This window comes from Miscanthus floridulus, chromosome 19 (genome assembly GCF_019320115.1).
Source record: "Miscanthus floridulus cultivar M001 chromosome 19, ASM1932011v1, whole genome shotgun sequence".
Classification (NCBI taxonomy): Eukaryota; Viridiplantae; Streptophyta; class Magnoliopsida; order Poales; family Poaceae; genus Miscanthus; species Miscanthus floridulus.
The window spans coordinates 9,964,940-9,988,436 of record NC_089598.1 but is presented as its reverse complement, the minus strand read 5'-3'; the positions used below and the strand labels follow the sequence as shown (position 1 = coordinate 9,988,436).

Genomic DNA, 23,497 nt, shown 5'->3' with positions numbered 1-23,497 from the left:
ACAAGGCACACATGAAATAAAATGGTGATATATATCCGAGTAAATATTTTTGTGCCTTACAATGGAGGAAAAAGATCTATCAGGTTGCAGTTTAATTCAATATAAACTTGATAGGACATCGTCATATTATTACCAATATTAACTTATAGAATATTATTATATTATTGGCAATATTAATGGCTCTAGCACCAAAGTAAGCGAAGCCACATCAAACGAAATTGTAGTGAGAAATGCTTCTACCCTCCCATACATGGAGCCAAAACTGTTTCAGTCGCCAAAGTTGGAGCGCCAAACGTTGGCTCTTCCTGAAGACCTTCAACTGCGGCTCCAACTCTGACAACAAGCACTTGGCACAGAGCCGTACCAAATATGTGCACCCTTATATTATGGATGCCATAGTGATCAAAGAATAACTTATAGCTACTAAATTTTCTAGAAAGGATAAAAAATAAATATATAAAATTAATATTTTCTATTAAAATTTGATATTTTTTTCTCTCCCATCACAGTGCATGGGCATATTTGCTATTGCTATTGCTATAATACTAAAGAGACAAAATTTCTACCAACTTTAAATTTTCGTCCAACATAATCCGTGTTTTGTCCGCGTTACCAACGACCTATTCGTGCCTTTTTCTATTTCAATCTCTGCTTTTTTTCCTTCTCCGGCTCGTACATGTTCCGTATTGTCCATCGGGGTGTCTCATCCTGGATGTATTGCCCCGCTCATGCACGGTGGTGTCCGTGATTTTATTTTGTTTTTTCATTTCTAATAAAGTACTATGCTTTTTTTAATATAAAGATAAAGGTAAAAATAAATACAGTATTACGTTTGAAACTCTGACCCTTAATAAATAAATATTTCTATTACTAAATTGTTGGTTTTAATTAAATATAAATTATTACTATAATATGAAGCGGTCAATGGTCCAACCAATTAAATCATAAACTGAAATATTAAGCAAATTTTCATTCAATCTAATCAAAATAAATGTTTCTCCGAGTTATCTGCATATCAGTGCAAATCTTTAAGTTATCCGCATATACCAGTGCAACTCTCGACAAGTGCTGACATGTGAAAATCGAGACACGATGACGATCAACCCATGCCGACTTTAATAAGATATTAAAATTACATATTTTTATGGATTCTCAAAATAAGTCATTGAACTTTGATATATAACTCTACCAACACATGGATAGTATGAAAATTAAAGTTATGATACATTTGTGAGAAAATATTTTAGTGCCCCATGATTAAAGAAAAAAATCCTATTTAGGTTGTAATTTAATTCAATACATAATTAATACAACATTGACATATTATTGCCAATATTAACTTATATTGTTTGGATACAATGATCATCATACAATAAAGTATATCTTTAAAATTTTATAAAAAGAATAATACATAAATATTTAACATTGGCATCCTTGTTTCCAATAACTGACCTGTTCGTTTGTAATTGTTGCAGCAACCACTCACAACATCAAGTCACCTATAAAAATTAAGCTATCACAGTCGCTGCAGCTGTGCAGCATGCTAGCTAAAGCAAACAAGTCGAACGGTTTTTTCTCACGTTGCAACGCCCAGGTATATTTGCTAGTCATGATAATGTACCAAACATTCATGTAGTTTGTGTGTTTATTATTATGCTTTTCTCATGATGATACCTACCACATTATTTATTTAACTGAACTTTTGGCCTCTCCCTAGTTTCAAATGTAATGCTTACTTCCAATAGCTCTGCCCCCAATGAATCCTATTGAGCTTCTATTTTCGCTACCCTAGAACAACATTATGTTAGCCCATATCCTAAGATTTTAGAGGCAACTGAAACTCGATGTTGCAAATGGAGTTTGTTGTATTGATTGTCAAAATTAGGCTATGTCCATAGGCACGCGCGAGAGTATCCATGTGATCTTGAAGATATTGTAGCAGAAGCAGTGCTATATGACGATGAAATAAATCTTTTGTTCAAGCAAACTTGTGCTGAACAATAATGCTTGGACACCGAACTATGTAAAGTACTTGGCCATGATCAATCTAAACTACGGTTCTGTTCGCTTGAGCTTATAAGCCAGAATCAGTCCTACTTTTTCAGCTATGGAACAATGTTTTTCTCTCATAAATCAGCCGTAGCAGCAATAAGTCCTGCCGAACAGAGCCTACAACTTTGGCCGAAATAAAAACTGAAGATATATCGGTCGACTTAGGACTAAATACAATGCATAAGTAATTTTGTAATCCTAGAGGAGGTTTGATATATTCTATGGTTCTTAACTTTAATACCATTATGAGTTATAATTTTATTTTACAGTGACATCAATTAATCTAGTGACCTACTTGCTTATGTATCGTTTTGAAGACAAAGTTATAGAGGATTTGAAGATTTGTTGCTTCTTCTATATGAAAATGTCATACTCTCTTCTCGCTTGGTTTTTCATGATAGTGAACTACATCAGTAATGTAGATTTTGTGTTTATCACATTTTTCTCATGACGATACCTGCATGCTATGGTGTTTATTTAAATGAACTTTTTGTCTTTTATCTTGTTTCAAATGCATGTACCTTGTCTGTTTTATTGCTTGCCTATAAGGGCTCTTCCTAAAAAAAATTAAGCTATTCCCATGACTTAGAGTTTAGAGGCCTCCGCTGCTCGGGAATCGCCGGGGCAAGGGACTGGAGGAGGTGCCGCCGCTGCTCGGTAATGGAGGAGGTACTCGCGCATCGCGGTATGTTTGGCGACGGCGTCTGAGACGGAGTAACGGAGCAGAGCGTTAGGTCTGGATACGGGGCTGGGTTTGGACGGGCCTGGCCCAGGAGGGACCCAGTTGCAATATAATGTAAAATAATCAATTTCTTTAATTAGTTGCTTTGAGACGTGCTATTTTTTTAAAAAGGAGTACCGGAGTTATTTTTGAGATGCTAATAAGCTCTAATTCAATATATGTGTTGTCGAGTTGTGGATGGTTGGGGGTTGGCCGGTTGGTCCGTTTTCATTCAGTATATGCGAATAGGTGTATTGCAGCAGGCAGATGATAGAACGTGTTACAGCCTTACAGGGCAATTGTTCTACATGTGCCAATCAAACGAGCAGCAGCAATTCAACGCGTCTTTAAAGTTGAAACATTAATGGATCAACCTTCACGAACGTATGTAGTGGCCGGATGGATGACACCGAAACCAAACATGTTAATCCTTCCTTCCCTAATCATGTCAAGCAGATAACTTAACTGGTGGATAAATGTTATGTTAAGCAGATGCCAACATTATTCTCCTGCTACATTAATATTATGAGACGAGAAAGAGAGGAAGTGAGACAGAACTATACAGATATAGAGATTCAGCAAAGCAAAGAGAATACAAAGAGAACTTTACCAGCTCCAACTAAAACTAAACCAACCAATGCAAGGTCTTTGAAAATAAAATACTACTCCATACGTACAAACTTGCTCACTATAGAGCTCCCTGCTCACTAGTCAGTAGCAGAACAGAGCTGCCCCTCTTATCCAAGAACCATATAACACTGACAAACAGACTCCACAAAACGGAACTAACTACTGACAAGATCACTCTCCCTTTTGAGCATTCACAAGTTCAGACAGAGCTGCAGAGCCTCATCCAAGCTTTGCCTGAAGTCAATCAAAACAGCGTTACATTACACTTTACACATACATTTTACAGTTAACTGGAAAATACTTCACGAAGCGGTGAAAATGAACTTGTTGCAGTTTCATATATGTTTAGTGCTTCAGAATATGCAGCATTGGAAAAAGATGAGCAGAGTATTAGCAGGTACAACTGGAAAAGCAAAGCATGAGCAACGAGCACCATGTCGGCATGCTTCAGAATGTGCATCGCTTGCTTTGGAGTTTGGATTGTGGTGGTTGTGTGATTGTCACGGACCATGTCGGCATGTCGCTGAGCAGCGGCCAGTCTCCGTCGAGTGTTGAGCCCCTGGATGTGTCACCATGTAGGAATTGAAGATGGTGACCGCCTCAGCTCAATGCAAGTGGGGTTCCACGACATGAAGATCTCCACCGTCGATTGCTCTGTGTAGTTTTCTAGGTCAGAGCTCGTCGGTCCGTGGAGACAAATCTGTGCGCAAGAACTCCAGCACCTACAAACATGATGAAGGTGTGGCAGATATCGCTGCAGAAGTCGTATATGTCCAACATTCATATCTACAGAAAATTTGCCTCAGGCCATCCTGTGCGTGGTGTGGTGCTTTTCGGCTGACCCAGGTATGCAGATTTGGTATTCTGTTACAGCTGAAGCTTCTCCTGTTCCCAGTCCGACAGCAGACGATGCAGTGGAGCATCAGGACTTGGAACTTTTTTTTTAGGGGAGCATCAGGACTCAAAATGGCAACGGGGCTATCCCCGCTGGGTTTTGATGGAACGTTCTGCTCCCCAGCTGAACCAAAATTCCCCGCTCCCCGTCCCCGTCCCCGCTCTCGGGGACAGATTTTCCCCGCCCCCGTCCCCGTTCGGGGATTTCATACCCGTCGGGTGTCCCATCCCCGATAAATCCCCAGCAAACATATCACCTAGCAGCAATAAAACAAGAGAAGTATAATATGAATTGCACATTTTTGAGATGTAAATTTAACACAAATAAACAGGTCTCCACAGACTGGGAACTGCAAATAAATAGAGTTCACCTTCAATCAGCACATAAACATCTCAAATTAATAGTTCAGCACTTCAGCTAGTTCATAAATCTCTAGTAACATCACAGGCTTCACAGCCAGAGTCTCAATTCTCCAGTACCACTACAGATTACAAGTCCTACAAAATGACCAGCAACGATTTGAAATCGGCAACCAGTTTATGGCGGCCTCGGCTTCCAGCAAGCCAGCAAAATCAGCAAGAGCAAGGTAGTGGTGTCATCACACATCAGTCATTACAACAAAAGGTTACATAAATAGTTAATACTTATGTTAACAGTTAAGCTGAGTGAGTTGTGAGCACATTGCACAAGCACGCCATCTTGATCCTAGTCAGCTAACAGTCTGCACTTCTAAATTGTAAGTTCCTACATGGATACACAAACGAGAAACTTGTTATTATGTGACAAGACAAAAGCCAAATCTGAACTCTGTTGATGTTATTTGATAACTCACCTGAAGGCCTTCTTGAACTTCTCGGAGAACAGACCAGAAGCTTGCAGGTCGCCCTTCATCAGTAACCATGCCTACATTTTAAAAGTATTAATTTCGGCTAAAATTTGGAGGTTTGAAGTATGAAATATGAACTATGAATTGCATAAGAGTTATACCTTTGTATCTGTTGCAGATCCAGTCCTGCGAGCACATTAGAGCTTCCAACAATTGAGAAGTCAGCCTGCTGCGATGTTCACTGAGGACTCGACCACTGGTGCTGAATGCAGATTCTGAGGCAACAGTGGTCATGGGAATTGTAAAAATATCCCTTGCTATCATTCTCAATGTAGGATACCGTGTTCCAGCAACCTTCCACCAGTCCAAGACATCAAATCCCTTAGTATGAATGTCAACCATCTCATCCTCCAAGTAGCGATCCAATTCAGACCTAAACCTCATGGCTGATGGCACAGTACTTGCAACACGGGCACTAAAGGAAGACAATAAGCCTGAATTGAATACTGGAGTTGCTTTGCTGCTACTAGGGTTACCTTCATCCTCATCGGAATGGTACTGACTCATCAGATCACTCAAATAGTCCTTCACTTTTGCAACCTCATACAAACAGTCTGATCCAATTGTACCAAGTAACACCTCAAAGCAATGAAGCAACATGTAATGTTTGAATCGAGGATCAAGCAAAGTAGCAATACCCATCAGCCCCTGAATATCAGTCCAGTCGGGCCTGGTGCAAGCGGTAGAGTCTTACCGTCTGTGACCGGAAGGTCCCGGGTTCGAGTCGCGGTCTCCTCGCATTGCACAGGCGAGGGTAAGGCTTGCCACTAACACCCTTCCCCAGACCCCGCACAGAGCGGGAGCTCTCTGCACTGGGTACGCTCTATTTCTTAAACTTGGCTTCCATGTTACAAGACATTGCTTCTATCAATGGATTGCCACAGGTTCACCATTCCCTAATGTTACATCTAATCTCACAAACTTTGTAGAAGAACAGTACCAGAGAATATGTCAGATATGTCATTAAACATCTTAAGCCTTTCTACAACATCAGCAGCAAATTTCCATTCTTCCTCAATAGGGCAGCAAGTGTACTGCTTATCTACATGACTTGCTCTCATGAAAACAGATTTGTAGGGCAGTGCAGTACTAAGCATTTTATAAGTTGAGTTCCATCTTGTCTTGCAATCAAGTGCTATCTTCTTCGTAATGGTAACATTTACATACTTAGCTATCTCCTCAAACTTCTCATATTTTTTGGTGTGGCTGTCCAATAAGCTACACTATCAGGAAGGTTTTCAATAGCATCTTTTAGGTTTTCTAATCCATCCTTAACTATCAAATTAAGGATATGAGACAGCAACGCATATGCAAGAATTTCCCACCAGACATAAGCTTGGTTTTGCCAATCTTTCTCACAAGATCAGGAATTGCTGAGTCATTTGTGGTGCAGTTGTCCAGAGTGATAGTAGATACCTTCTCATCAAGATTCCAATCAACCAGTGCCTCATTAAGTTCATCACCGATGACTTCATGAGTATGAGGACTTGGAACATAAATAAACCTATACAAGAATAGGAAATGTTATGACCAGACAAGTAAATGCAATCAATATGACAAAAATAAGTCTAGATCCATAAGTGATAAGTGGTCACCTCATGATAATGTTCCTAAGGCTCCATGATTCATCAATAAAGTGAGCTGTGACAGCCATGTATCCTCTCTTTTGGTTGTCTAAGGTCCACATGTCACTTGTGATAGCCACCCTAGATTTAATCCTAGCCATGTATTCAATGGCTTTCTTCTTCTCCAACTCATATTGGTCAATGATGTGCTTCCTGCAATGACATAGCAACAGTTCAGAAAAGATCAGAACAGAATTGAACAGCACACATCAAGGGAAAACAGTAGTACAGTACACACTCAAGCGTGAACGCCGGCCCAACTCGAATGTAATAGGCCCAGAGTGGATTTAGCCGTGGCATAGAGTACTTAAGGTAGCTGAGAGCTATCGAGGAGGGTATGCATATTTTGTAAATAAAATTCTGAAACTTCGTAATCCTGATATCGCCAATCCTACTTCGCCTCCTGCTGTTCTTCTTCCTTCCTAAGTTTCCCCCCTGCTAACATATTCTGAGTCCAAACGATGATGTATAATAAGGACAATGTCTAGAAGAAAAATATCCTATCTTGGATTCTTTGCCGGATTAAGGGATAGCGCTACAAGAAAGATGAATGGAACACACTTAGCAGATGATGCCTGTGGTCTGTGCAGGAAGTCATTTTTCTTTCTTTTTACAAATCACAGTCACAGGGCAGACGATGACAAAGGGTCTTCGAATCAATATATATGCGCATATTATTGTGTTCATTTTCTTCATGCGATTGCTGCTTTATGATCATGCTGGTTGATAGCATTGCTCATTCCTTGCTTCTTTTTCTCATGCAAAACCGACTTTCATCTTGCATGATGGCCCCGGACTGCTCGTAAGCGATGAGTTGTTCCAATCACCATCATACATTTTGTACTAGGTGTTCAACTAAAATTTAGCCCTCACTATAACTAGATTCCTTTGCCCTCTTGATTTTCTTATGTGAAAGGCATTGTCTTCTCACCTGGTTGTCATGCTTGCAGACCACATGATTTATGTATATATAAATCACAACAATACCGATGACAAGATGACAGTTTTTTTGCAACAAAACATATGTGCTAGCGCAACTATGCTCCTAATCTATCATGCTGAGCTACTATTTCGCCTGTTCTAGAACAAAATAACAAAAACTATGTATGTTGCTTGAGATTTTAGAGTCAACTGAAACTAGTTTATCATGTTGCAGTAAGGGTGCTCATCAATAACTTCTCATATGGCAATGAAGATATTATGTTAACAAAACTCATATTTATGGAGTCATTCACCATGCAACTTCAATATGAATTTGTCTACGGCCTGAATGAACTGTTGAAACTTGACTTCAATAGGAACTCGTCTATTGTGGTCACTGTAGAAACTCGTCTATTGTATTGTGTTCGGAACTCATCTATTGTAGTCATTGTCTGAAATAGGCAAAGTTGACTGAATGAATTATTGAAACTTCAGTAATGCAAATTTCAATAGGAACTCGTCTATTGTAGTCGGAATCGTCTATTATAGTCATTGTCTGAATTTGACATCTTACAGTTGGTCAATATAAATTGCAATTTTTCCGCTATTACGATGATGTAAATTGCAATTTCCCACTATTACAAATTACGCAATTACAATGGTGTAAATTGCAATTTTCCAGTGTTACAAATTGTTATCAGTACTCTGAATTCTTAAACTTTTTCCAACTGCTATTGAAATACCACTTCAATTTAAATTTTTTTCCCTCGTAAAACTTTTTTAACTAGTTTTTGCCCTGATTTTAACCATCATGGTTCATAACCGCCGATACTAGGGTTCCATTCTCAAAATCTAGTTTCAGAACAAGACATACCATGAAGATAACGGCGAGGATAAATGCAATCAAAATTTTGCAAGGCAAGGCTATGTTCAGTTGTTGCAATCAATTTATCAATTTACAACAATTAAATCGAGGCACATATAATACAATACATAAGCTGCCTTGATTTCCGCTAAAATGGTATGAATCATGATGAGACAAATACATCTTGAATCTCCATCAGAAAAGCGGGTTGTACGCAGGGGCGGAGCCACAGTTCAAGCATATGAACTTGGACAAATTACCTTGTAAACACTGATTGTGCAAGAGATGATCCTATGATTTTAGTAAGATTATTACACTATGACATCAATGACTCAATTTTTTGGATCCGCCCCTGATTGTCCGTCAGGAAGGTGCAGCCGATGGATGCAGCGCATATCACCAGCAATGGTAGTAGGGTGACGTTGACGAGCTTCCCCACACCCAGGTACCCCGCCACGGTGATGGTGCAGTCGGCGACCACCCTCGCCAGGGTCCCGGCCTCGGTCAAGAGGAGGCCACCATTCTCTGTGTCACGGGAGAGGTGGCACGACATCACGCTTGATAGGAAGGAAAGGTTCACGTCTCCGTTTGGCAATAAGATTGGAGATTTGGTTCAATGCCAAGGACAAACATACTACGAAGTGCCATGTGAAAGGATTTTTTGTTTACCTTCAAGAACTTCGGCAGAAACAAATAGAGTGCTGAGACTGATACACAGGACAACAGAGTATGTACTCGTAGCTTTGAAGCTGGAAATAATGCCTACTATCAACGTAATTTGAGATACCATCAGGAGTTGCCTGGAAAAAAACATCAACCAAATTGTTAAGGCAGAGCTGTAGGTTTCCCTCAAAAATTCAAAAAGAGCAGAGTTCTATGTGTCTATATATAACAGTAGTACACTTGCTACTTAAGAACTCAATTCTGAAAATGAAGGACACTGGCTACTGAAGAGAGAAGAAACCATTTTCCTTCTGTTCAATCATCCACTACAATTTACAATTAACCATTAAACCAAAGGCCTTATGCAAGAAAGGAATAGCCAAATAATCAGAAGCCCACTAGTCAAACTGTATAGTTGAAGTTCTCAACTGTGATTCTGTGCCAGGATACTTGCCCACAGAGTAAACGGCCGATAATAAGGACTGTTAGGGACTTCATATCATGTGCCATTGCATAGTATACATTCCCCAAGAACAAAACAATGCTACTGAAAACAAGCAGTTTGAAATATGACTTGTTGGACCATGCACTGCAGTAAACAGAGGAAAATATTTGCACAACAGCCATTGAACCAACGACCACACCACAAACAGTAGAAGCTACCCAAGGCTCACTGAATAGTCATCACAATGATGTACGTGTTGACCATGTAAAGGAATGTGTTCACCAGGTTCAGCATAAGGGAAATGAAATGGTATTTCTGATCTTCTATTTCTTCCTCTCCTGCGGTGCTAGGAGACTCCTCATGCTTCATTACCAGGTTATCAATTTGTTCAGTAAATGCACGTAAGATAATTTAAATTCGAAAAGAAAAAGGTAAGCCACTGAATGAATTGGAAGTTGATAATGAGGAGTCATTGAGTGCCTGCTGTTCAATCATTGCCAATTTGATTACTTGGTTCGTGTAGAGTACATATTAACAGGGCACGGTTTACAGGTTTTACAAACAAGTTCACTTTGAAATGCAAGAGTAGTATCAGTTCGAGAAGACATAGTAAGACTGAACACCAGGAAATGTACAAGGAATTAAAAAAAAAATTTGACCAGGGGGAGAGATGTCCCCCTGATTTTCGTCTTAAGAAGCTGGTGCCGTGACTCGAACCCGGGCTGACTCAGCCAACCGCTTCTTTGGCGTGTTGTGCTAACCAGTTGCACCATGAGAGTGTTGGCAAGATGTTCAAGGAATTTATCCTACCAACTGTACAAGAACAGAATATCAGAAAACATACTCACAGTTTTGTGCTGATCTAGGTAGGAACAGAATACGTATTATTTAGCTGATAATTATGAACCAATAAACAACATTGATTTCATTCCTATCGTGTTTATCCAGTCTATACAAGAATAACTCAACTGCTTCAGCTACCACTGATTTGGAAATGCTTCCCTGTAGCTCATATCTTCATTATGAGAAACCTCTCTTTTTGTGGCATCTGTGGCTCGAGTGTTCAGAAGCCTCTCTGCAATTCTGTCTTTGGTGGTAACTTTCTTTTTCAGCATTGATGCCAGCGTTGGTGCCTTTGCCTTACCTCGGTGTCCTCGTCGACCCTGTACTCCTGGAGGCTGCTCATAGGCTGCCGCAGAACGGGAAGTTGAAGCAAGAGCTGCATCTCGCAGAACATCTTCATTGTGCTGACGGATTCTTGCGCGTTGGGCCCTTTCCTGTGCCTTGCGATCCATTTCTCTTTTCCGGACATTTTTAATTGCTTGTCTTGCTAACTGCTCTGCAGTAATTTTACCTAGATCGCGAGTTCCAGCTATGTCACCATAATCATTATTGACACCTGTCATTCTTGAAGAGGTTTCCTCCATAAAATCACCATCACTGTTTCCGTTAAGCTCATTTGAATGTCCTCCTATGTTTAAGTGCTCAACAGGATTTACTTCTGCATCAGAACTACCACTGTTCTGCTCAATTGGATTTCCTTCTGCGTCACGTGGGACAATCAGTCCATGGAAAGGACATACCTTAAGATCCCTTCTCTGGCAAAGTCCTCCTTTTTTTAGAGGGGCATGACATGGTAGGATCTCAACTGGGGCTTCTCTATAAATTGTGCAATGAACATTCAACTCTGCAATCTTTGCTGCAGGTATAGTGGCATCATTATCCACTCTTCCCCAATGACTCTCGACCTCAAGTCCCCTCTGGTTTACGTGTACATCCCCACTTAAGCCCCAGCTATCCAAGACAGAGCTCCATGGCAGCACAGGGGCTTTAGCAAAGAGCTCTGATTTTTCTGGATCAAGATTTCTCGTTCCATTAGCTGCAACTGGTGCCTTGCCAATGTCTGACACTCCACCCACCACCCCCTTTCCCTTCCCGGTGTCCTTGCTAGTGCTCGCAACATCTAAGCAGCTCTGGACTCCGGCACGATTTGGTGCCTCTATGTTTCCCTCCACCCAAAACTCATTGTCCTCTTCCTCTTGGTCACCCGTCCGCCTGTGAACATTATAAAGGTCAAGACCAAGCTCATTGCAACGATCTCTCACAGCCCTTATCTCATTCTTAACATCAATAAAATCCTTCAATGCAGAATCTCGGAAACGGTTGTCTGGAAGGTTGACCCTCACAAGCACAGTTATCCACTCCTGTATTGTGACCAAATGCCTGGACACAAGCAACCGTTGTGCTTCCCTCAGTGCATCAAAAACTGCCTCATTCTCCTTAGTCTCAGGCACCCACTCCCCAGCCATCAAAGATGCCATTCTAATGCTCCGCATTGACAAGGATGCAATCTCCTCCTCCACATCCTCGTCATTCACATAACCCTCAAATTTCTTATATTCAGCATGGATGATCTCCAATCCATTGCGAATCTCATCCATCGTGGACCGAATTTCCGCCTTGATTGACGCAAGATTTTCACGCAATTGCTCAACCTTGGCAGCATAGATCTCCTGCATGCGAGCCTCACGAGCTGCACGAGCATCAACGGTGGCCCGTAGACCAGAGAAATGGACGCGTGCGGACTCCTTGAGGTACTCGACAGCCAGGCGGAGCTGGCGGTAGTGCGCACCAAAGAGATGGTGCCAGCGCTCGAGCGCCTGGACGGCGGCCTTCCGGAGTAAGGCAGCGGACGCGGTCGGCGGCGGGAGCGGGTTTGCTCGGCGGAACCCGACGGCGAGCGGGAGGAAGCCGTCGAGCGAGTCAGCAAGGAGGGAGCGAAAGAGCTTGGAGCGCATGAACAGCTCGTCGGCGATGCTGAAGGCGAGGAGCCGCACCTGCACCGAGGAGGGGATCAGAGCGTTAGGGTTTGGTGAAAATTTGGGGACTGGTGCAGGGGAAGAGGGCGGTGTTGGAAGGCTTACGCACGTGGGAGTGGGGCTTGGACATGAGGGAGAGGATGAGGCGGAACGCGTCCCGGATGGCGGCGTCAGAGGCACGGGCCGAGGATTTGATGGCGCGGAGGAGGACCGGGTCGACGGCGGGCGCCGTGGTGGAGGTGGCGCGCTCGATAAGGGACGCCATGGAGGAATCCGCCGCTGGTGACGATGAGGAGGGGTCGGAACCCAGCTCAGCTCCGGCCGTTGGCCGCGGCTGCGCCCGGCGCCTGGCGAAGGAGGAGGAGGCCGTCGGGCTCGGCATGGCGGCGATTCGCTTGGCCAGGCGGACAAGAGGAAATCGATCGCCGTGCTGGGTGCGACTTCTGGGCAGGCGATGAAGCCAGGATTTTGGACCAGATTTCCTCTCTGGCTTGTGGGCCCGAACCGGATTGATGTCGGTTCATTTGATGCTAGCATATGCCCATTTTCAGAGTGACTTCAATAGCCTACGAGAAAATCTTTCCCTATGGTTTTCAGTTGATATATCCCTTCGCAAAGTTTAGTTTCAATTCAGTTCGGTTCGCACGTATCTAACGGAAAGTGATCAAAAGATATCACGACTATAGGTCTGTTTCAGACTCCTAAGGCCAACACTTTGGAACTTATCAGACGACTTATCAGCTAATCTATAGTATTTTTCTCTCATAACAAAACAGCTTCACCGACTTTAATACCAGCCGAACAGGCCCTAAAGCTTCAGCGTGGGTGGTGGTCTCATTATGCCACATCAGACAAGAAATACCGTGGAGAAGAGCCATGAAAAAGTTAGTAGCATGCAGAACAAGGCTTGTGAGAGGGAGAGAAAAGAATTGTTGCACTTTTGTTTGAGCGTAGACAGAAGTTGTGGTCCAGCACATGGGTGCATGTGCTGTGAGCTTAAAAGTTTGGTTGTTGTCTAAGGGCCTGTTTAGTTGGCGAATTTTTTTGAGAAATGGTACTGTAGCACTTTCGTTGTTATTTGGCAATTAGTGTCCAATCATAGTCTAATTAGGCTTAAAAGATTCGTCTCGTGAATTTCGTTTAAACTGTGTAATTAGTTTTATTTTTTATTTATATTTAATGTTTCATGCATGCGTCCAAAGATTCGATATGACGGAGAATTTTAAAAAATTTTGGGAACTAAACACTACCTAAGATGTATTTTGCTTGCTCTGTTAGTTAATAATTTCAATTTCATTAAGAAAAACAAACTAAATAAATGGAAAATAAAAATTGATAGAATTCCTTTTATTTTTTCTTCAAATCCAAAAAATTTCTCTTTTTTTTATACATAGGTCGTCCATTTGGCATTGGAAAAAGGACTGCGTGCCCTTCTAGCAATTTCTCTTCTTTCTTTTCACACGGGCAACAATTGGGAATAAAACAGACCATGAACATGAGTTTAAAATGTAAAAAAAAAGTTCTGAAAGACTTATTCTTTTTTAAAAGGAGGATAAGATAATTTTTAGATTCTTTTTTGATGTTATTATGTGTTATTTACTACCTTTGGCTTTGGGAAAAGTTTTCTACTTTTGAAGTTCTTGACAAGTCCCAAGTGGGAATCCTAACACTTCATTGGGTGGGATGGCGAAACAAACCAAAAAAATTGCTTTATTTGATAAGGTTCTAAATTAACAAATAAGACAGGAAAGAGTAAATATTCGCCCGCGAAATCCTTATTGGATTAGAATACTTTACCACGATTCAATAAGAATAAAAAAAAGGAGATTCAAAAAAAGGAAGGATTACATTTTATATAAATATTGAATTTTGATATATTCTAGATCTTCTTTCTTGACTATATATTTATTTTTCTTTTTTAAGAAAGTCAAAATCAAAAAAACCTAACTTTTTCTATTATATATTGATGTGTACCTATCTATAATATTTTTCTATAATATTTTTGAATATTATGGAATTAGAGAAAGTATTTCAAAAATAAAGTACTTTATCTTTATTTTTGGATTCTACAACGAAATCCTTTATTTTCTAGCAATTCTACTACTACGAAACAAAAAAGACCCTTCAAATTATTTATTTTTGAAAAAGAAACTAAGCGTGCTATTCTAAATCGAACTAAAGTAAAATTTTCTAGTGCTTATAAATTATTATGGCTCCCCTTTTTTGCAATTTTCTTATTTTCAATTCCATTCATTTTTTTTATAGAATACTTTTTTATTCTATATCTATAAAAAAATATTATTCTATAAAAAATCTTTATTTTGTAAACTAAAAAATACAATAGTCAATATTCCTTATAATAGATATACTTAATTATATCATAAGAATCTTAAGATATATTTCGAATAGATAGAAATAGTAAATTTGAATTGAGACACATATTCTATGACAGATCTAACTTACCCTCTATTTTCGTACCTTTAGTAAGCTTAGTATTTCCGGCAATTGCAATGTGTTGAATGAGACCGTTGTGGTTATATGGTTGCATTGGTCATGCTCTAATATAGGAATGTGCTGGACCATCAGAGGTGTCGGAAGTCATTTGCCCTACATTAGAAGTTCCACATAACGTGTATTATGGGGGCTACCTGGTGGGATCTTTCTAGATAAAAAATGATATTTTTTTGTCTAAATTTGTGATTTCCGGTAAACGATTTGTAGAGGCAATTGTATTCCGAGCCACCTCTAAAAATCAATTTCTATAGGTGTCTCATGTTTTCAGTCACCTCTAAAAATCCGATTTGTAGGGACGAAAAATTATTAACCTTTTTTAGTGGTCATGCATGTTGTTTGAGATTTTAGAGGCAACTAAAAACTAGATGTTGTTGATGATTACCATTGGCACGCAGATGCGAAAATTATAGGCGGCTAGGTCATTTGCCTCTATAGAATCCTTTTGTAGTAGCCATGCATGTTGTTTGAGATTTTAGAGGCAACTGAAACTAGATGTTGATGATCATCATTGGCCTATTGTGTTGCAGTAAGGGTGCTTATCATATGGCGATAAGGATATTCTATTAACCAAAACTCACGTATGTGGAGTCATTCCCCATGTTACTCCAATACGAAATTATTAAATGTTACTCCGTACTTCAATACGAACTTGTCCACAGGGTCATTGTTTGAATTATTGTAATTTTAGGACATATTTCAAAAGAAGGGACCATTGTCTAAATTGTTGAAATTTAAATTTTAATAGGACATTTCAAAAAGAGGGACCATTGCCAAAATTGTTGAAATTTAAATAGTGAAAAAATTAAAGTGGAGTCATGTCTAAAGTATTAAAATTAAAATTTCAATAAGACAGCTAACTATTTACTTAGTATAAATTGCAATTTTCCACTAGTGCTAATTATTATACCAGTGTTCTAAATTATTCAACTTTTCCATGACTATTGGAATAACACTTCGATTTCTTTAATTTTTCCATGCATGGTTGAAGTCTTTAACTGGCTTTTGCCCTGATTTAAACCAATTCATACTCTCGTAAAAATCATCTCGCAACGGCGACCAGACCAGTCGAGAGTACCATAATTTGGACATGTATACGCTGAAGATAACGGCAAGGATAAAAGCGATCAAAATTTTGCAGGACAAGGCCAGGTTCAGTAGCTGCAATCGATTTATCACTTTACAGCAATAAAAAAATAGTAATAGTAATAGTAATAGTAATAATACAACAGCCCCTTCGGGCAATGGCAATGGCGATCTCCCAGCTGCCTTGATTTGCGTCAATATGGAACGAATCATGATAGACACAAATACATTGTCAACCTTCATCAGAAAAGTGAGTTATACGTCAGGAAGGTGCAGGCAATGGACGCAACACATATCACCAGGGATGGTAGCAGGGTGACGTTGAGGAGCATCCCCACGCCCAGGTACCCTGCCGCGGTGATGGTGCAGTCGGCAACCACCCTCGCCAGGGTCCCAGCCTCCGTCGAGAGGAGACCACCGTTGTATGTGCCACGGGAGAGGCGGGACGACATCACGCTTGATAGGAGGGAAAGGTTCACGCCTGCGTTTGCCAATAAGATCAGAGATTTGGTTCAATGCCAAGGAGAAACATTCTTAAAAAAAATGGATTTTTGTTTACCTTCAAGAACTTCTGCAGAAACAAATGTGATAAGTGCTGACACAACATACTGGACAACAGAGTATGTACTCGTAACTTTGAAGCTGAAAATAATGCCTACTAGCAATGTAATTTGCGATACCATGAGGAGTTGCCTGGCAAAAACATCAACAAATTTGTTAAGGCAGAGCTGTAGGTTTCCCTCGAAAATACAAAAAGGGCAGAGTTCCAGGTGTCTATGTAACAGTAGTGAGCAAATTGTCCGTTTGTCACTGACCAATGGTAATATACCCAATAAAACAAAAATGAAAAGGTCATAAGCCATGCTTGTACTGAGGCATGAAAAATCCACAAACCTGTCCTCAAACATATTGCTGATGTATGTTCCAACAACAGCATTAACAGGAAGGACTGTCAACCCAAGGATTGCTAGAAATATTGCCACTGCGCTTGTATTCCAACTGAAATAGTGATTGGTGATAACACTTGACTCTGAAAGCAAAATCTCCATTGCGTATTTAAGCATGAAGTATATCAACAGCTGGACCTGTATGAGCAAAGTCCAACTGAGTCAAGACGTCCAGAAGTAGAAGATTACAACAGCATAACATCGTGCTTTGCTTGAATGAGGTGGTCGAAATTCGAAAACCCTCACATGGGTATGGGTAAGAAAAAAGGTTTTTCTTTGATCCTCAAATAGTGGCTTTAGTTTCTTTTTGAAACAAATTAGAGTTCCAAACCCCTTGCCTTATCTAATGTAAGGAAAACTTGTGTAGGCAACTGTAGAAATCAAAAGCTATACAGACCGTCTGTAGTGCAAGAACTAGGGAAACTAAAACATATCTAGCTTATTTCCAATCCCTCAGTAATTTACTGGGATCCAAATAAATCAAGAGAAGCTGTTATTTGGCGTAACAACACCCTGCTACCTTTACTGACGGGGTAAGCAATCGGTATGCTGAGCCAATTGATGTTGCAGGTTTGCGAGAATCATCTGCAGCTTCTTCACTATCATCAACTTCTTCATCTTCATCGTCATTTTGTTTATCTACAGAATCCGTGAGCAGAGGCTGTGCAAGTCCATTCTCTAGTCGTCCAATATCAACCGTTTGTCCTGTAATCAAGATAAACATACAATTAAATCACAAGAGAATGGATCATATCATCAGACACCTTCCTGAATTATTAGATCAGAAAATTCTACTTAAAAGTGAACAACATAGAGTAATGAAAGGCAATTAACACATCAGATTTTCGACTTACCAGAAGCAGGATTTTGTGGGGCTTCATTCACTTCGGTAGCACGGTTCGGTTCTTTGAATGAGACCCATAGCCAAATCAAATACAATAGCCATGCAACTGCCATCACCCAACCAGGTAGAGTCGATTGATTGAAAGTAACCATGTAGATCTTGAATTTCCACTGAAGTAAACCAGCTAGCGCTGGCCCACAGGCCATTCCAAGTGCACTTGCACTAACAAATCCTGCCGAAGCTTGCATGCGTATTCTTGCAGGGACACAATCACTAATGTATCGGCGATTGACAGCTCTTGCAGAACCCAACCTGTATCAAAATATTGAACACATTAGAACGTGAAAACATAGAGCAGTTCTGAAAAGATGTAAACGCAAAATCAGGGTTGAAAGTCAAGTGAAATATTTAGTGCAAGATTCTTTTTGTCATTATAAAAATGGTCATAAGAAATCACATTACTTGAGATCTTTGCAATTGTATCGTAATGTTCAGCGCTAGTATGAAAGAGTGCACTTGCTACTTAAGAACTCAATTCTGAAAATGGACAATGTTTACTGAAGAGAGAAGAAACCATTTTCCTTCTGTTCAATCTTCCACTACAATTTACAATTAACCATTAAACCAAAGCCCTTATGCAAGAATGGATATAGCCAATAATCAGAAGCCCACTAGTCAAACTGTATAGTTGAAGCACTCAACTGCGATCTGTGCCAGGATACTTACCCACAGAGTAAACGGCCGATAATAAGGACTGTTAGGGACTTCATATCATATGCCATTGCGTAGCATACATTCCCCAAGAACAAAACAATGCTACTGAAAACAAGCGGTTTGAAATATGACTTGTTGGACCATGCACTGAAGTAAACAGAGGAAAATATTTGCGCAACAGCCATTGAACCAATGACCACACCACAAACAGTAGAAGCTGCCCCAAGGCTCACTGAATAGTCATCTGCAGTTGGCACAATGATGTACGTGTTGACCATGTAAAGGAATGTGTTCACCAGGTTCAGCATAAGGGACATGAAATGGTATTTCTGATCTTCTATTTCTTCCTCTCCTGCAGTGCTAGGAGACTCCTCATCCACAATCATAGCATGTTGCCCCAAAAAGCGAAGAAAATTAGTTGACCTTGTCAACTTATCAACTGAGGAATTTATCATATCAATGATGGGGTCCTGCAGGGGATCAAAACCAAAAATGGTCAGCTGCAAGTCTCGAGTATAGCACCTACTCTACCGAATGAGCAGGAAAATATTCTTAAAATGATATCACATCAGTAGTTTACAAGAGAAATAAACCTTAAGCGCAGAAGATGGCTGATCATAAATAGATAAGTAGCTTCCTTGACGTTCTTGGAGTTCAACAAGGTTACGTGACAAAGCTCCTACAACAGCTCCTACACCCTGGTTGCATAGAACAGGTAAGGTATACTGACGAGTTTCCATGGATTGTAAAGGCAAGGCCATAGCAAGAGGAGAACATATCAAGTACAAATAAACTTGCAACAGATTTGAATGATACTAAATCTGGAGTTAGTGCATTACCACATGCTTAAAGACCTGTTGCAGCTGAGAGTACGGGTGATTTGATCTACTTGTCACATAGTAATCAGTAAATCTATAGCCAAAACGCTTATCAAACTTCTTCAAAATTTTCCGAATGCCAGTTGCATTAAGATCAACGAACTTGAGAAGTTTGATGAGGTCGATACCAACTTCCCTATAAGCTTCTCGTAACTCAGCAATGCCAGCTATATCTGGCTGCTCTTGTAGTATTGCCCTTTGCTTTCCTAACTTCTCAATCCTGCTTGCCAATATTCCTTGTTGTTCCAACAGAAACAGGACAATCTTCTCTATCTGAGTAAACAGAGAATGAGATTAATACACTGACCCCAGTAGGAACGATTGGATATAATTACTCACACCAATATCAACCCAAGAATGATGCCAGCTGAACTACAAATTAGTTCATATAAAAGTACATGAATTATATACCAAAGCTGCAACTTCAAATAAAAAACACACAAAGTAAGTTTCTGAAGAAATTGTCAACACTTCTTATAGTATTTATGTAGCATTGTATTTCTGAACTAGCCAACTACATAAATAGCACCGTCTTGCTGAACATGCAAGTGCATACAGAGGTCAGATATGGATAATGCATGCTCACCATGTCGATGCTACAATCAGCAAGTTAAATATCCAGAAAGAAGCTAAAGTCTGCAAGTTAAAGCAGATCAGGGAGTTTGAACTAATGACTTTGCCCAGATTTCTATTTAATAGCATTACCTGATCATCAAGCATCTTCGAGAAATCCTTCAGAACCCGACGACGATCTTTCTCACCCTGCTGGAGCTGCTGGCCATACTGTTTGACTTTCTTCTTCATCAACTTGTAATTGATATAATATCTGAAAACATTGAGATGGAGACAACGGTCAAGCTTGGTAACTAAGGATGCCAGCATGAAATCTTTAGTATACTAAACAGAGACCAACAAAGCACGATGTGTCAAAACTACAAGGCAGCATGGCCATGAATGCCATTACAAGGCAATCAAGGTTGAACAATGCCAATGCTTCAATAGCAGGTTATCAATTTGTTCAGTAATGTTACGTAAGATAATTTAAATTCGAAAAGAAAAGGTAAGCCACTGAATGAATTGGATGTTGATGCTATTCAGAGAACACATAACATTAAAGTAATATAGATTGGTTCACTGTAAAGTATAAACAGAATCTTATACAAATATGAATAGTACCCTTTCCATTCTGGAATTTGATCTGCCATCAATTTCTTCCCGAAGTTAACCATCTTGATTTTTAAATACTAATCTGCCAATGAAAGTAGCATTGTGTCAGCAGCACAAACGAACAAAGGAAAAAGATATTAATGATAGTTGCTGAGATGTGAGTGCCATAAAAAGAAATAAAAATGTCAACGAGCAAGGTTCTCTCTCTGGACATATGTTTTCAGTTTAGTGTAAAGTCAGCTGTAAAACTCAGTACCGCTTTACATGGGACAAAGCAACAGACATAATAAGGCAACGCAAGGAAGCTACCACCCTAAGATGAGAAACGCCCCAACACAAAAGCTACTAATAATCCCAAGACAACACGAGTACAATCCATCTTGAGATGATCGCATATGTGCACGCTACTCCATGTGCAAATAACCTAAAGCACCATTTATATCTATAGCAACAGAGCACTTAGATATCATTACCGACCAAAACAAGGCACAGCCACAGCCTTATTATCTAGACAAAAGAGAGAATCAATTACTGAGGACCACAAATAAACTTTGGCAACCGCAACTTGATTTTTGTGTCGCAGTCTCTAGGGGCAAAAGATGACAACAAGTCACCACCAAAGTCCATTTTGTCTTACTGAATGACAATTTCACAACCAATCATGTGATCGATTACCCTTATTCTTTTTCTTTGCATCAACTTGTGATGCACATGCAGCTGACAGCAGAAGAGTGAGCATAAAGGTCTCATGCAGCTATATTGAAATCTATAATCTCAAAACCACCCAAAGCAGTTTGGGTACAGTGAAGGCTAGAACTACTGAAAACTACAACCTTGATGATTGAAGTTGAAGTTCAGGCCAGAATCAGATCTAAATTGGGTAAAAGTTACAGCTCGCACATAATCGCAGACCCCATCCTGAGACACCCTACCTCAAATTCAATCAAATTGAAACATCCTACCAAAAACAAACAAACCTGAAGCTGAAGGTGAAATTAAGGATAGAGGTGAAACAAATTTCACAACTGGTTTCAGCTCTGAAACACACATAACAGGAAATCTCGCTCAAACTAAAGTCTGGAGCAATGTCTCGCAACAGGGGATGGGATCTCCATACCAATTCTAACCCCAGACCCAACCCACAAACGTCGAAACTCTCTGTAACACAGGAAGGCTTCGTTCGCCAACAAAGCAAGCCTGCCGCCGCCGGACCCAGGTATCAGACGATCCGCACAGAAATCATCCCGGAGGCGCTGAAACTCCTCAACGCATCAACGCAGGTAGTTGTCGTCTAAATCATCCACAGAAGCCCACCGGCATCTCAGCGCAACCCACCCGCCCAAATTGAAGTACTGATCGAACCAAACGGCATACCAAAAAGGACGGCAAGAGATCACGGATTCACGGGAGAGCGGGCGAGCGAGCGAGCGGTGCTGAAAGGAAGGTGGGAAATCACGAATTCACGGGTGGGGCGAGTGAGCGGTGAGCCTCGTCGTTACCTAGGAGGATCGGACCGGAGAGCCGCGGGCGGGCGCGCTGGGCCAGAGGCGGATGGCGAGTGGCAGGGGATGGGGAGGCCGTCGGCAGGGATGGAGGGCGCGCGAGAGCCACGGGAGGCGGGTTTTTATAGCCAGGCGAGAGAGCTGGAAGAGAGACGGACGCGGGGTGGCAGCAAGCAGCCGTGAGCTGTGAGACGCCCCCGGCGAGGAGGCGGCGCGGGTCGCTGGCGGTGACCGTGCGCGTGCGGCGTGCCGTTCGCACCGCGGATTGTCGGGTCGGGTCGGGTCGGGTTGAGTGACCGCCGAATTTTTTATTTTTTGGCCCATTTATTTTTTTAAGTTATTCACAAATATGCTTACAGAGGTATGCTTTTAAAATCTAGATCATTAACTCGACGTCATCGTTGGTGGCGGCGAGGTGGTGTTTTAATTCGACGTCCAATCTTGCTGTCCTAGCCTTCTTCCTTTTCTTTCTCCTCCCTCTTGCATTTTTTCTCCCCACTTCGCCCTACCTCACGAATCAACATATTAAACCTTAAAATTTTTGATTTGATCCGTAGATCTTCGAGAGCAAGGTATCCTCGCTTTCTTCTAATTTTTTCACATGGATTCGGTATATATTAGTCGAATTTTTCAACTTAAGAACCGTCGTTACTTAGGGTTTCATTGAATTTTAATATTTATATTATACAACCGTAGGATGCCAAGACGTGAAAAAGCTAGCAAACTAAGGTAACATCAGCGCACGTTGTTATGTTATGGGTTCATTGTTGTGAATTCAATGAAAAACCCTAGGTGTATGATTTATTGTTAATTGCTTTTGGTTCTTATAACGAAAATTGCTAAATTGTAGTTATGGCCGGATGACAAAAATGCTTTCGATCTATTGCCTTTGCCTAGTGGTGTTTCAGTATCCATGTGCTTTTGCGGCGATCCTTGCAAGGTAGCCAAGTCCGATGAAGAGGGCACGTATAGGCAGAGGTATTGGATGTGTTCTAATTTTGCGTTTAAGCCTATACTTCGTCAGCGCCGCATTAGCAAGATTGTGAGAAATTGATGTTTTGTAATAATTATTTTGTGTTATATGACATCTTGCATCTTCTCCACAGTAGCCTCACATTATTAGTGATGGTGGTGGCGGGGGTGACGGCGGAGGCCTCTTGTTCTTGTGATTAGGGCAGGTTCAATATGGATCATTGCAGAGTGTCTCCTGTGAACTTGCACAATTGTTGTTGGCATCGTCTTTGTCTTCTTTGTACCCGTCGTCGGACGTTGTACCGCCCCTATGCTCAACCTGATAAGTCTCTGTGGCGTGGTCAAAACATATAA

General features: G+C 40.8%; 3 protein-coding genes and 1 long non-coding RNA gene across 6 annotated transcripts; all 4 read right to left on the bottom strand.

The window, feature by feature from the left end:
* Window positions 1-3,639: 3,639 nt before the first annotated feature.
* On the bottom strand, window positions 3,640-6,115 carry LOC136527255 (zinc finger BED domain-containing protein DAYSLEEPER-like). Of its 2 annotated transcripts, XR_010776738.1 has the most exons (4): window positions 5,286-6,115; window positions 5,131-5,201; window positions 4,669-5,042; window positions 3,640-4,554 (listed from the first exon to the last, which is right to left on the bottom strand). XR_010776738.1 is itself a non-coding variant. In XM_066519908.1 (3 exons), exons 1-3 carry the CDS (start codon window positions 5,824-5,826, stop codon window positions 5,028-5,030), a joined length of 627 nt encoding a protein of 208 aa, XP_066376005.1. In that variant the 5' UTR covers window positions 5,827-6,115; the 3' UTR covers window positions 4,452-5,027. The 2 variants fall into 2 exon arrangements, 1 of the variants encoding a protein (XP_066376005.1); XM_066519908.1 differs by having other exon boundaries at window positions 4,452-5,042.
* Window positions 6,116-6,124: 9 nt separating this feature from the next.
* On the bottom strand, window positions 6,125-7,643 carry LOC136527256 (uncharacterized). Its single transcript, XR_010776739.1, has 3 exons — window positions 7,048-7,643; window positions 6,780-6,962; window positions 6,125-6,688 (listed from the first exon to the last, which is right to left on the bottom strand). It is a non-coding gene; the product is annotated as an uncharacterized lncRNA (long non-coding RNA).
* A 2,857-nt stretch (window positions 7,644-10,500) lies between these two features.
* Window positions 10,501-13,202, bottom strand: LOC136527254 (UV-stimulated scaffold protein A homolog). 2 transcript variants are annotated; one of them, XM_066519905.1, is made up of 2 exons: window positions 12,628-13,202; window positions 10,501-12,540 (listed from the first exon to the last, which is right to left on the bottom strand). In XM_066519905.1, exons 1-2 carry the CDS (start codon window positions 13,057-13,059, stop codon window positions 10,681-10,683), a joined length of 2,292 nt encoding a protein of 763 aa, XP_066376002.1. In that variant the 5' UTR covers window positions 13,060-13,202; the 3' UTR covers window positions 10,501-10,680. The 2 variants fall into 2 exon arrangements, with proteins under 2 accessions (XP_066376002.1, XP_066376003.1); XM_066519906.1 differs by having other exon boundaries at window positions 12,632-13,050.
* A 2,937-nt stretch (window positions 13,203-16,139) lies between these two features.
* Window positions 16,140-22,424, bottom strand: LOC136526876 (SPX domain-containing membrane protein OsI_21475). The gene is made up of 11 exons (XM_066519448.1): window positions 22,169-22,424; window positions 20,679-20,751; window positions 20,208-20,328; window positions 19,464-19,775; window positions 19,218-19,322; window positions 18,637-19,094; window positions 17,921-18,222; window positions 17,587-17,771; window positions 17,014-17,204; window positions 16,679-16,812; window positions 16,140-16,600 (listed from the first exon to the last, which is right to left on the bottom strand). The coding sequence occupies exons 2-11, from the start codon at window positions 20,729-20,731 to the stop codon at window positions 16,362-16,364; spliced, it is 2,100 nt and encodes a 699-aa protein (XP_066375545.1). The 5' UTR covers window positions 20,732-20,751; window positions 22,169-22,424; the 3' UTR covers window positions 16,140-16,361.
* Between the last annotated feature and the right edge of the window lie 1,073 nt (window positions 22,425-23,497).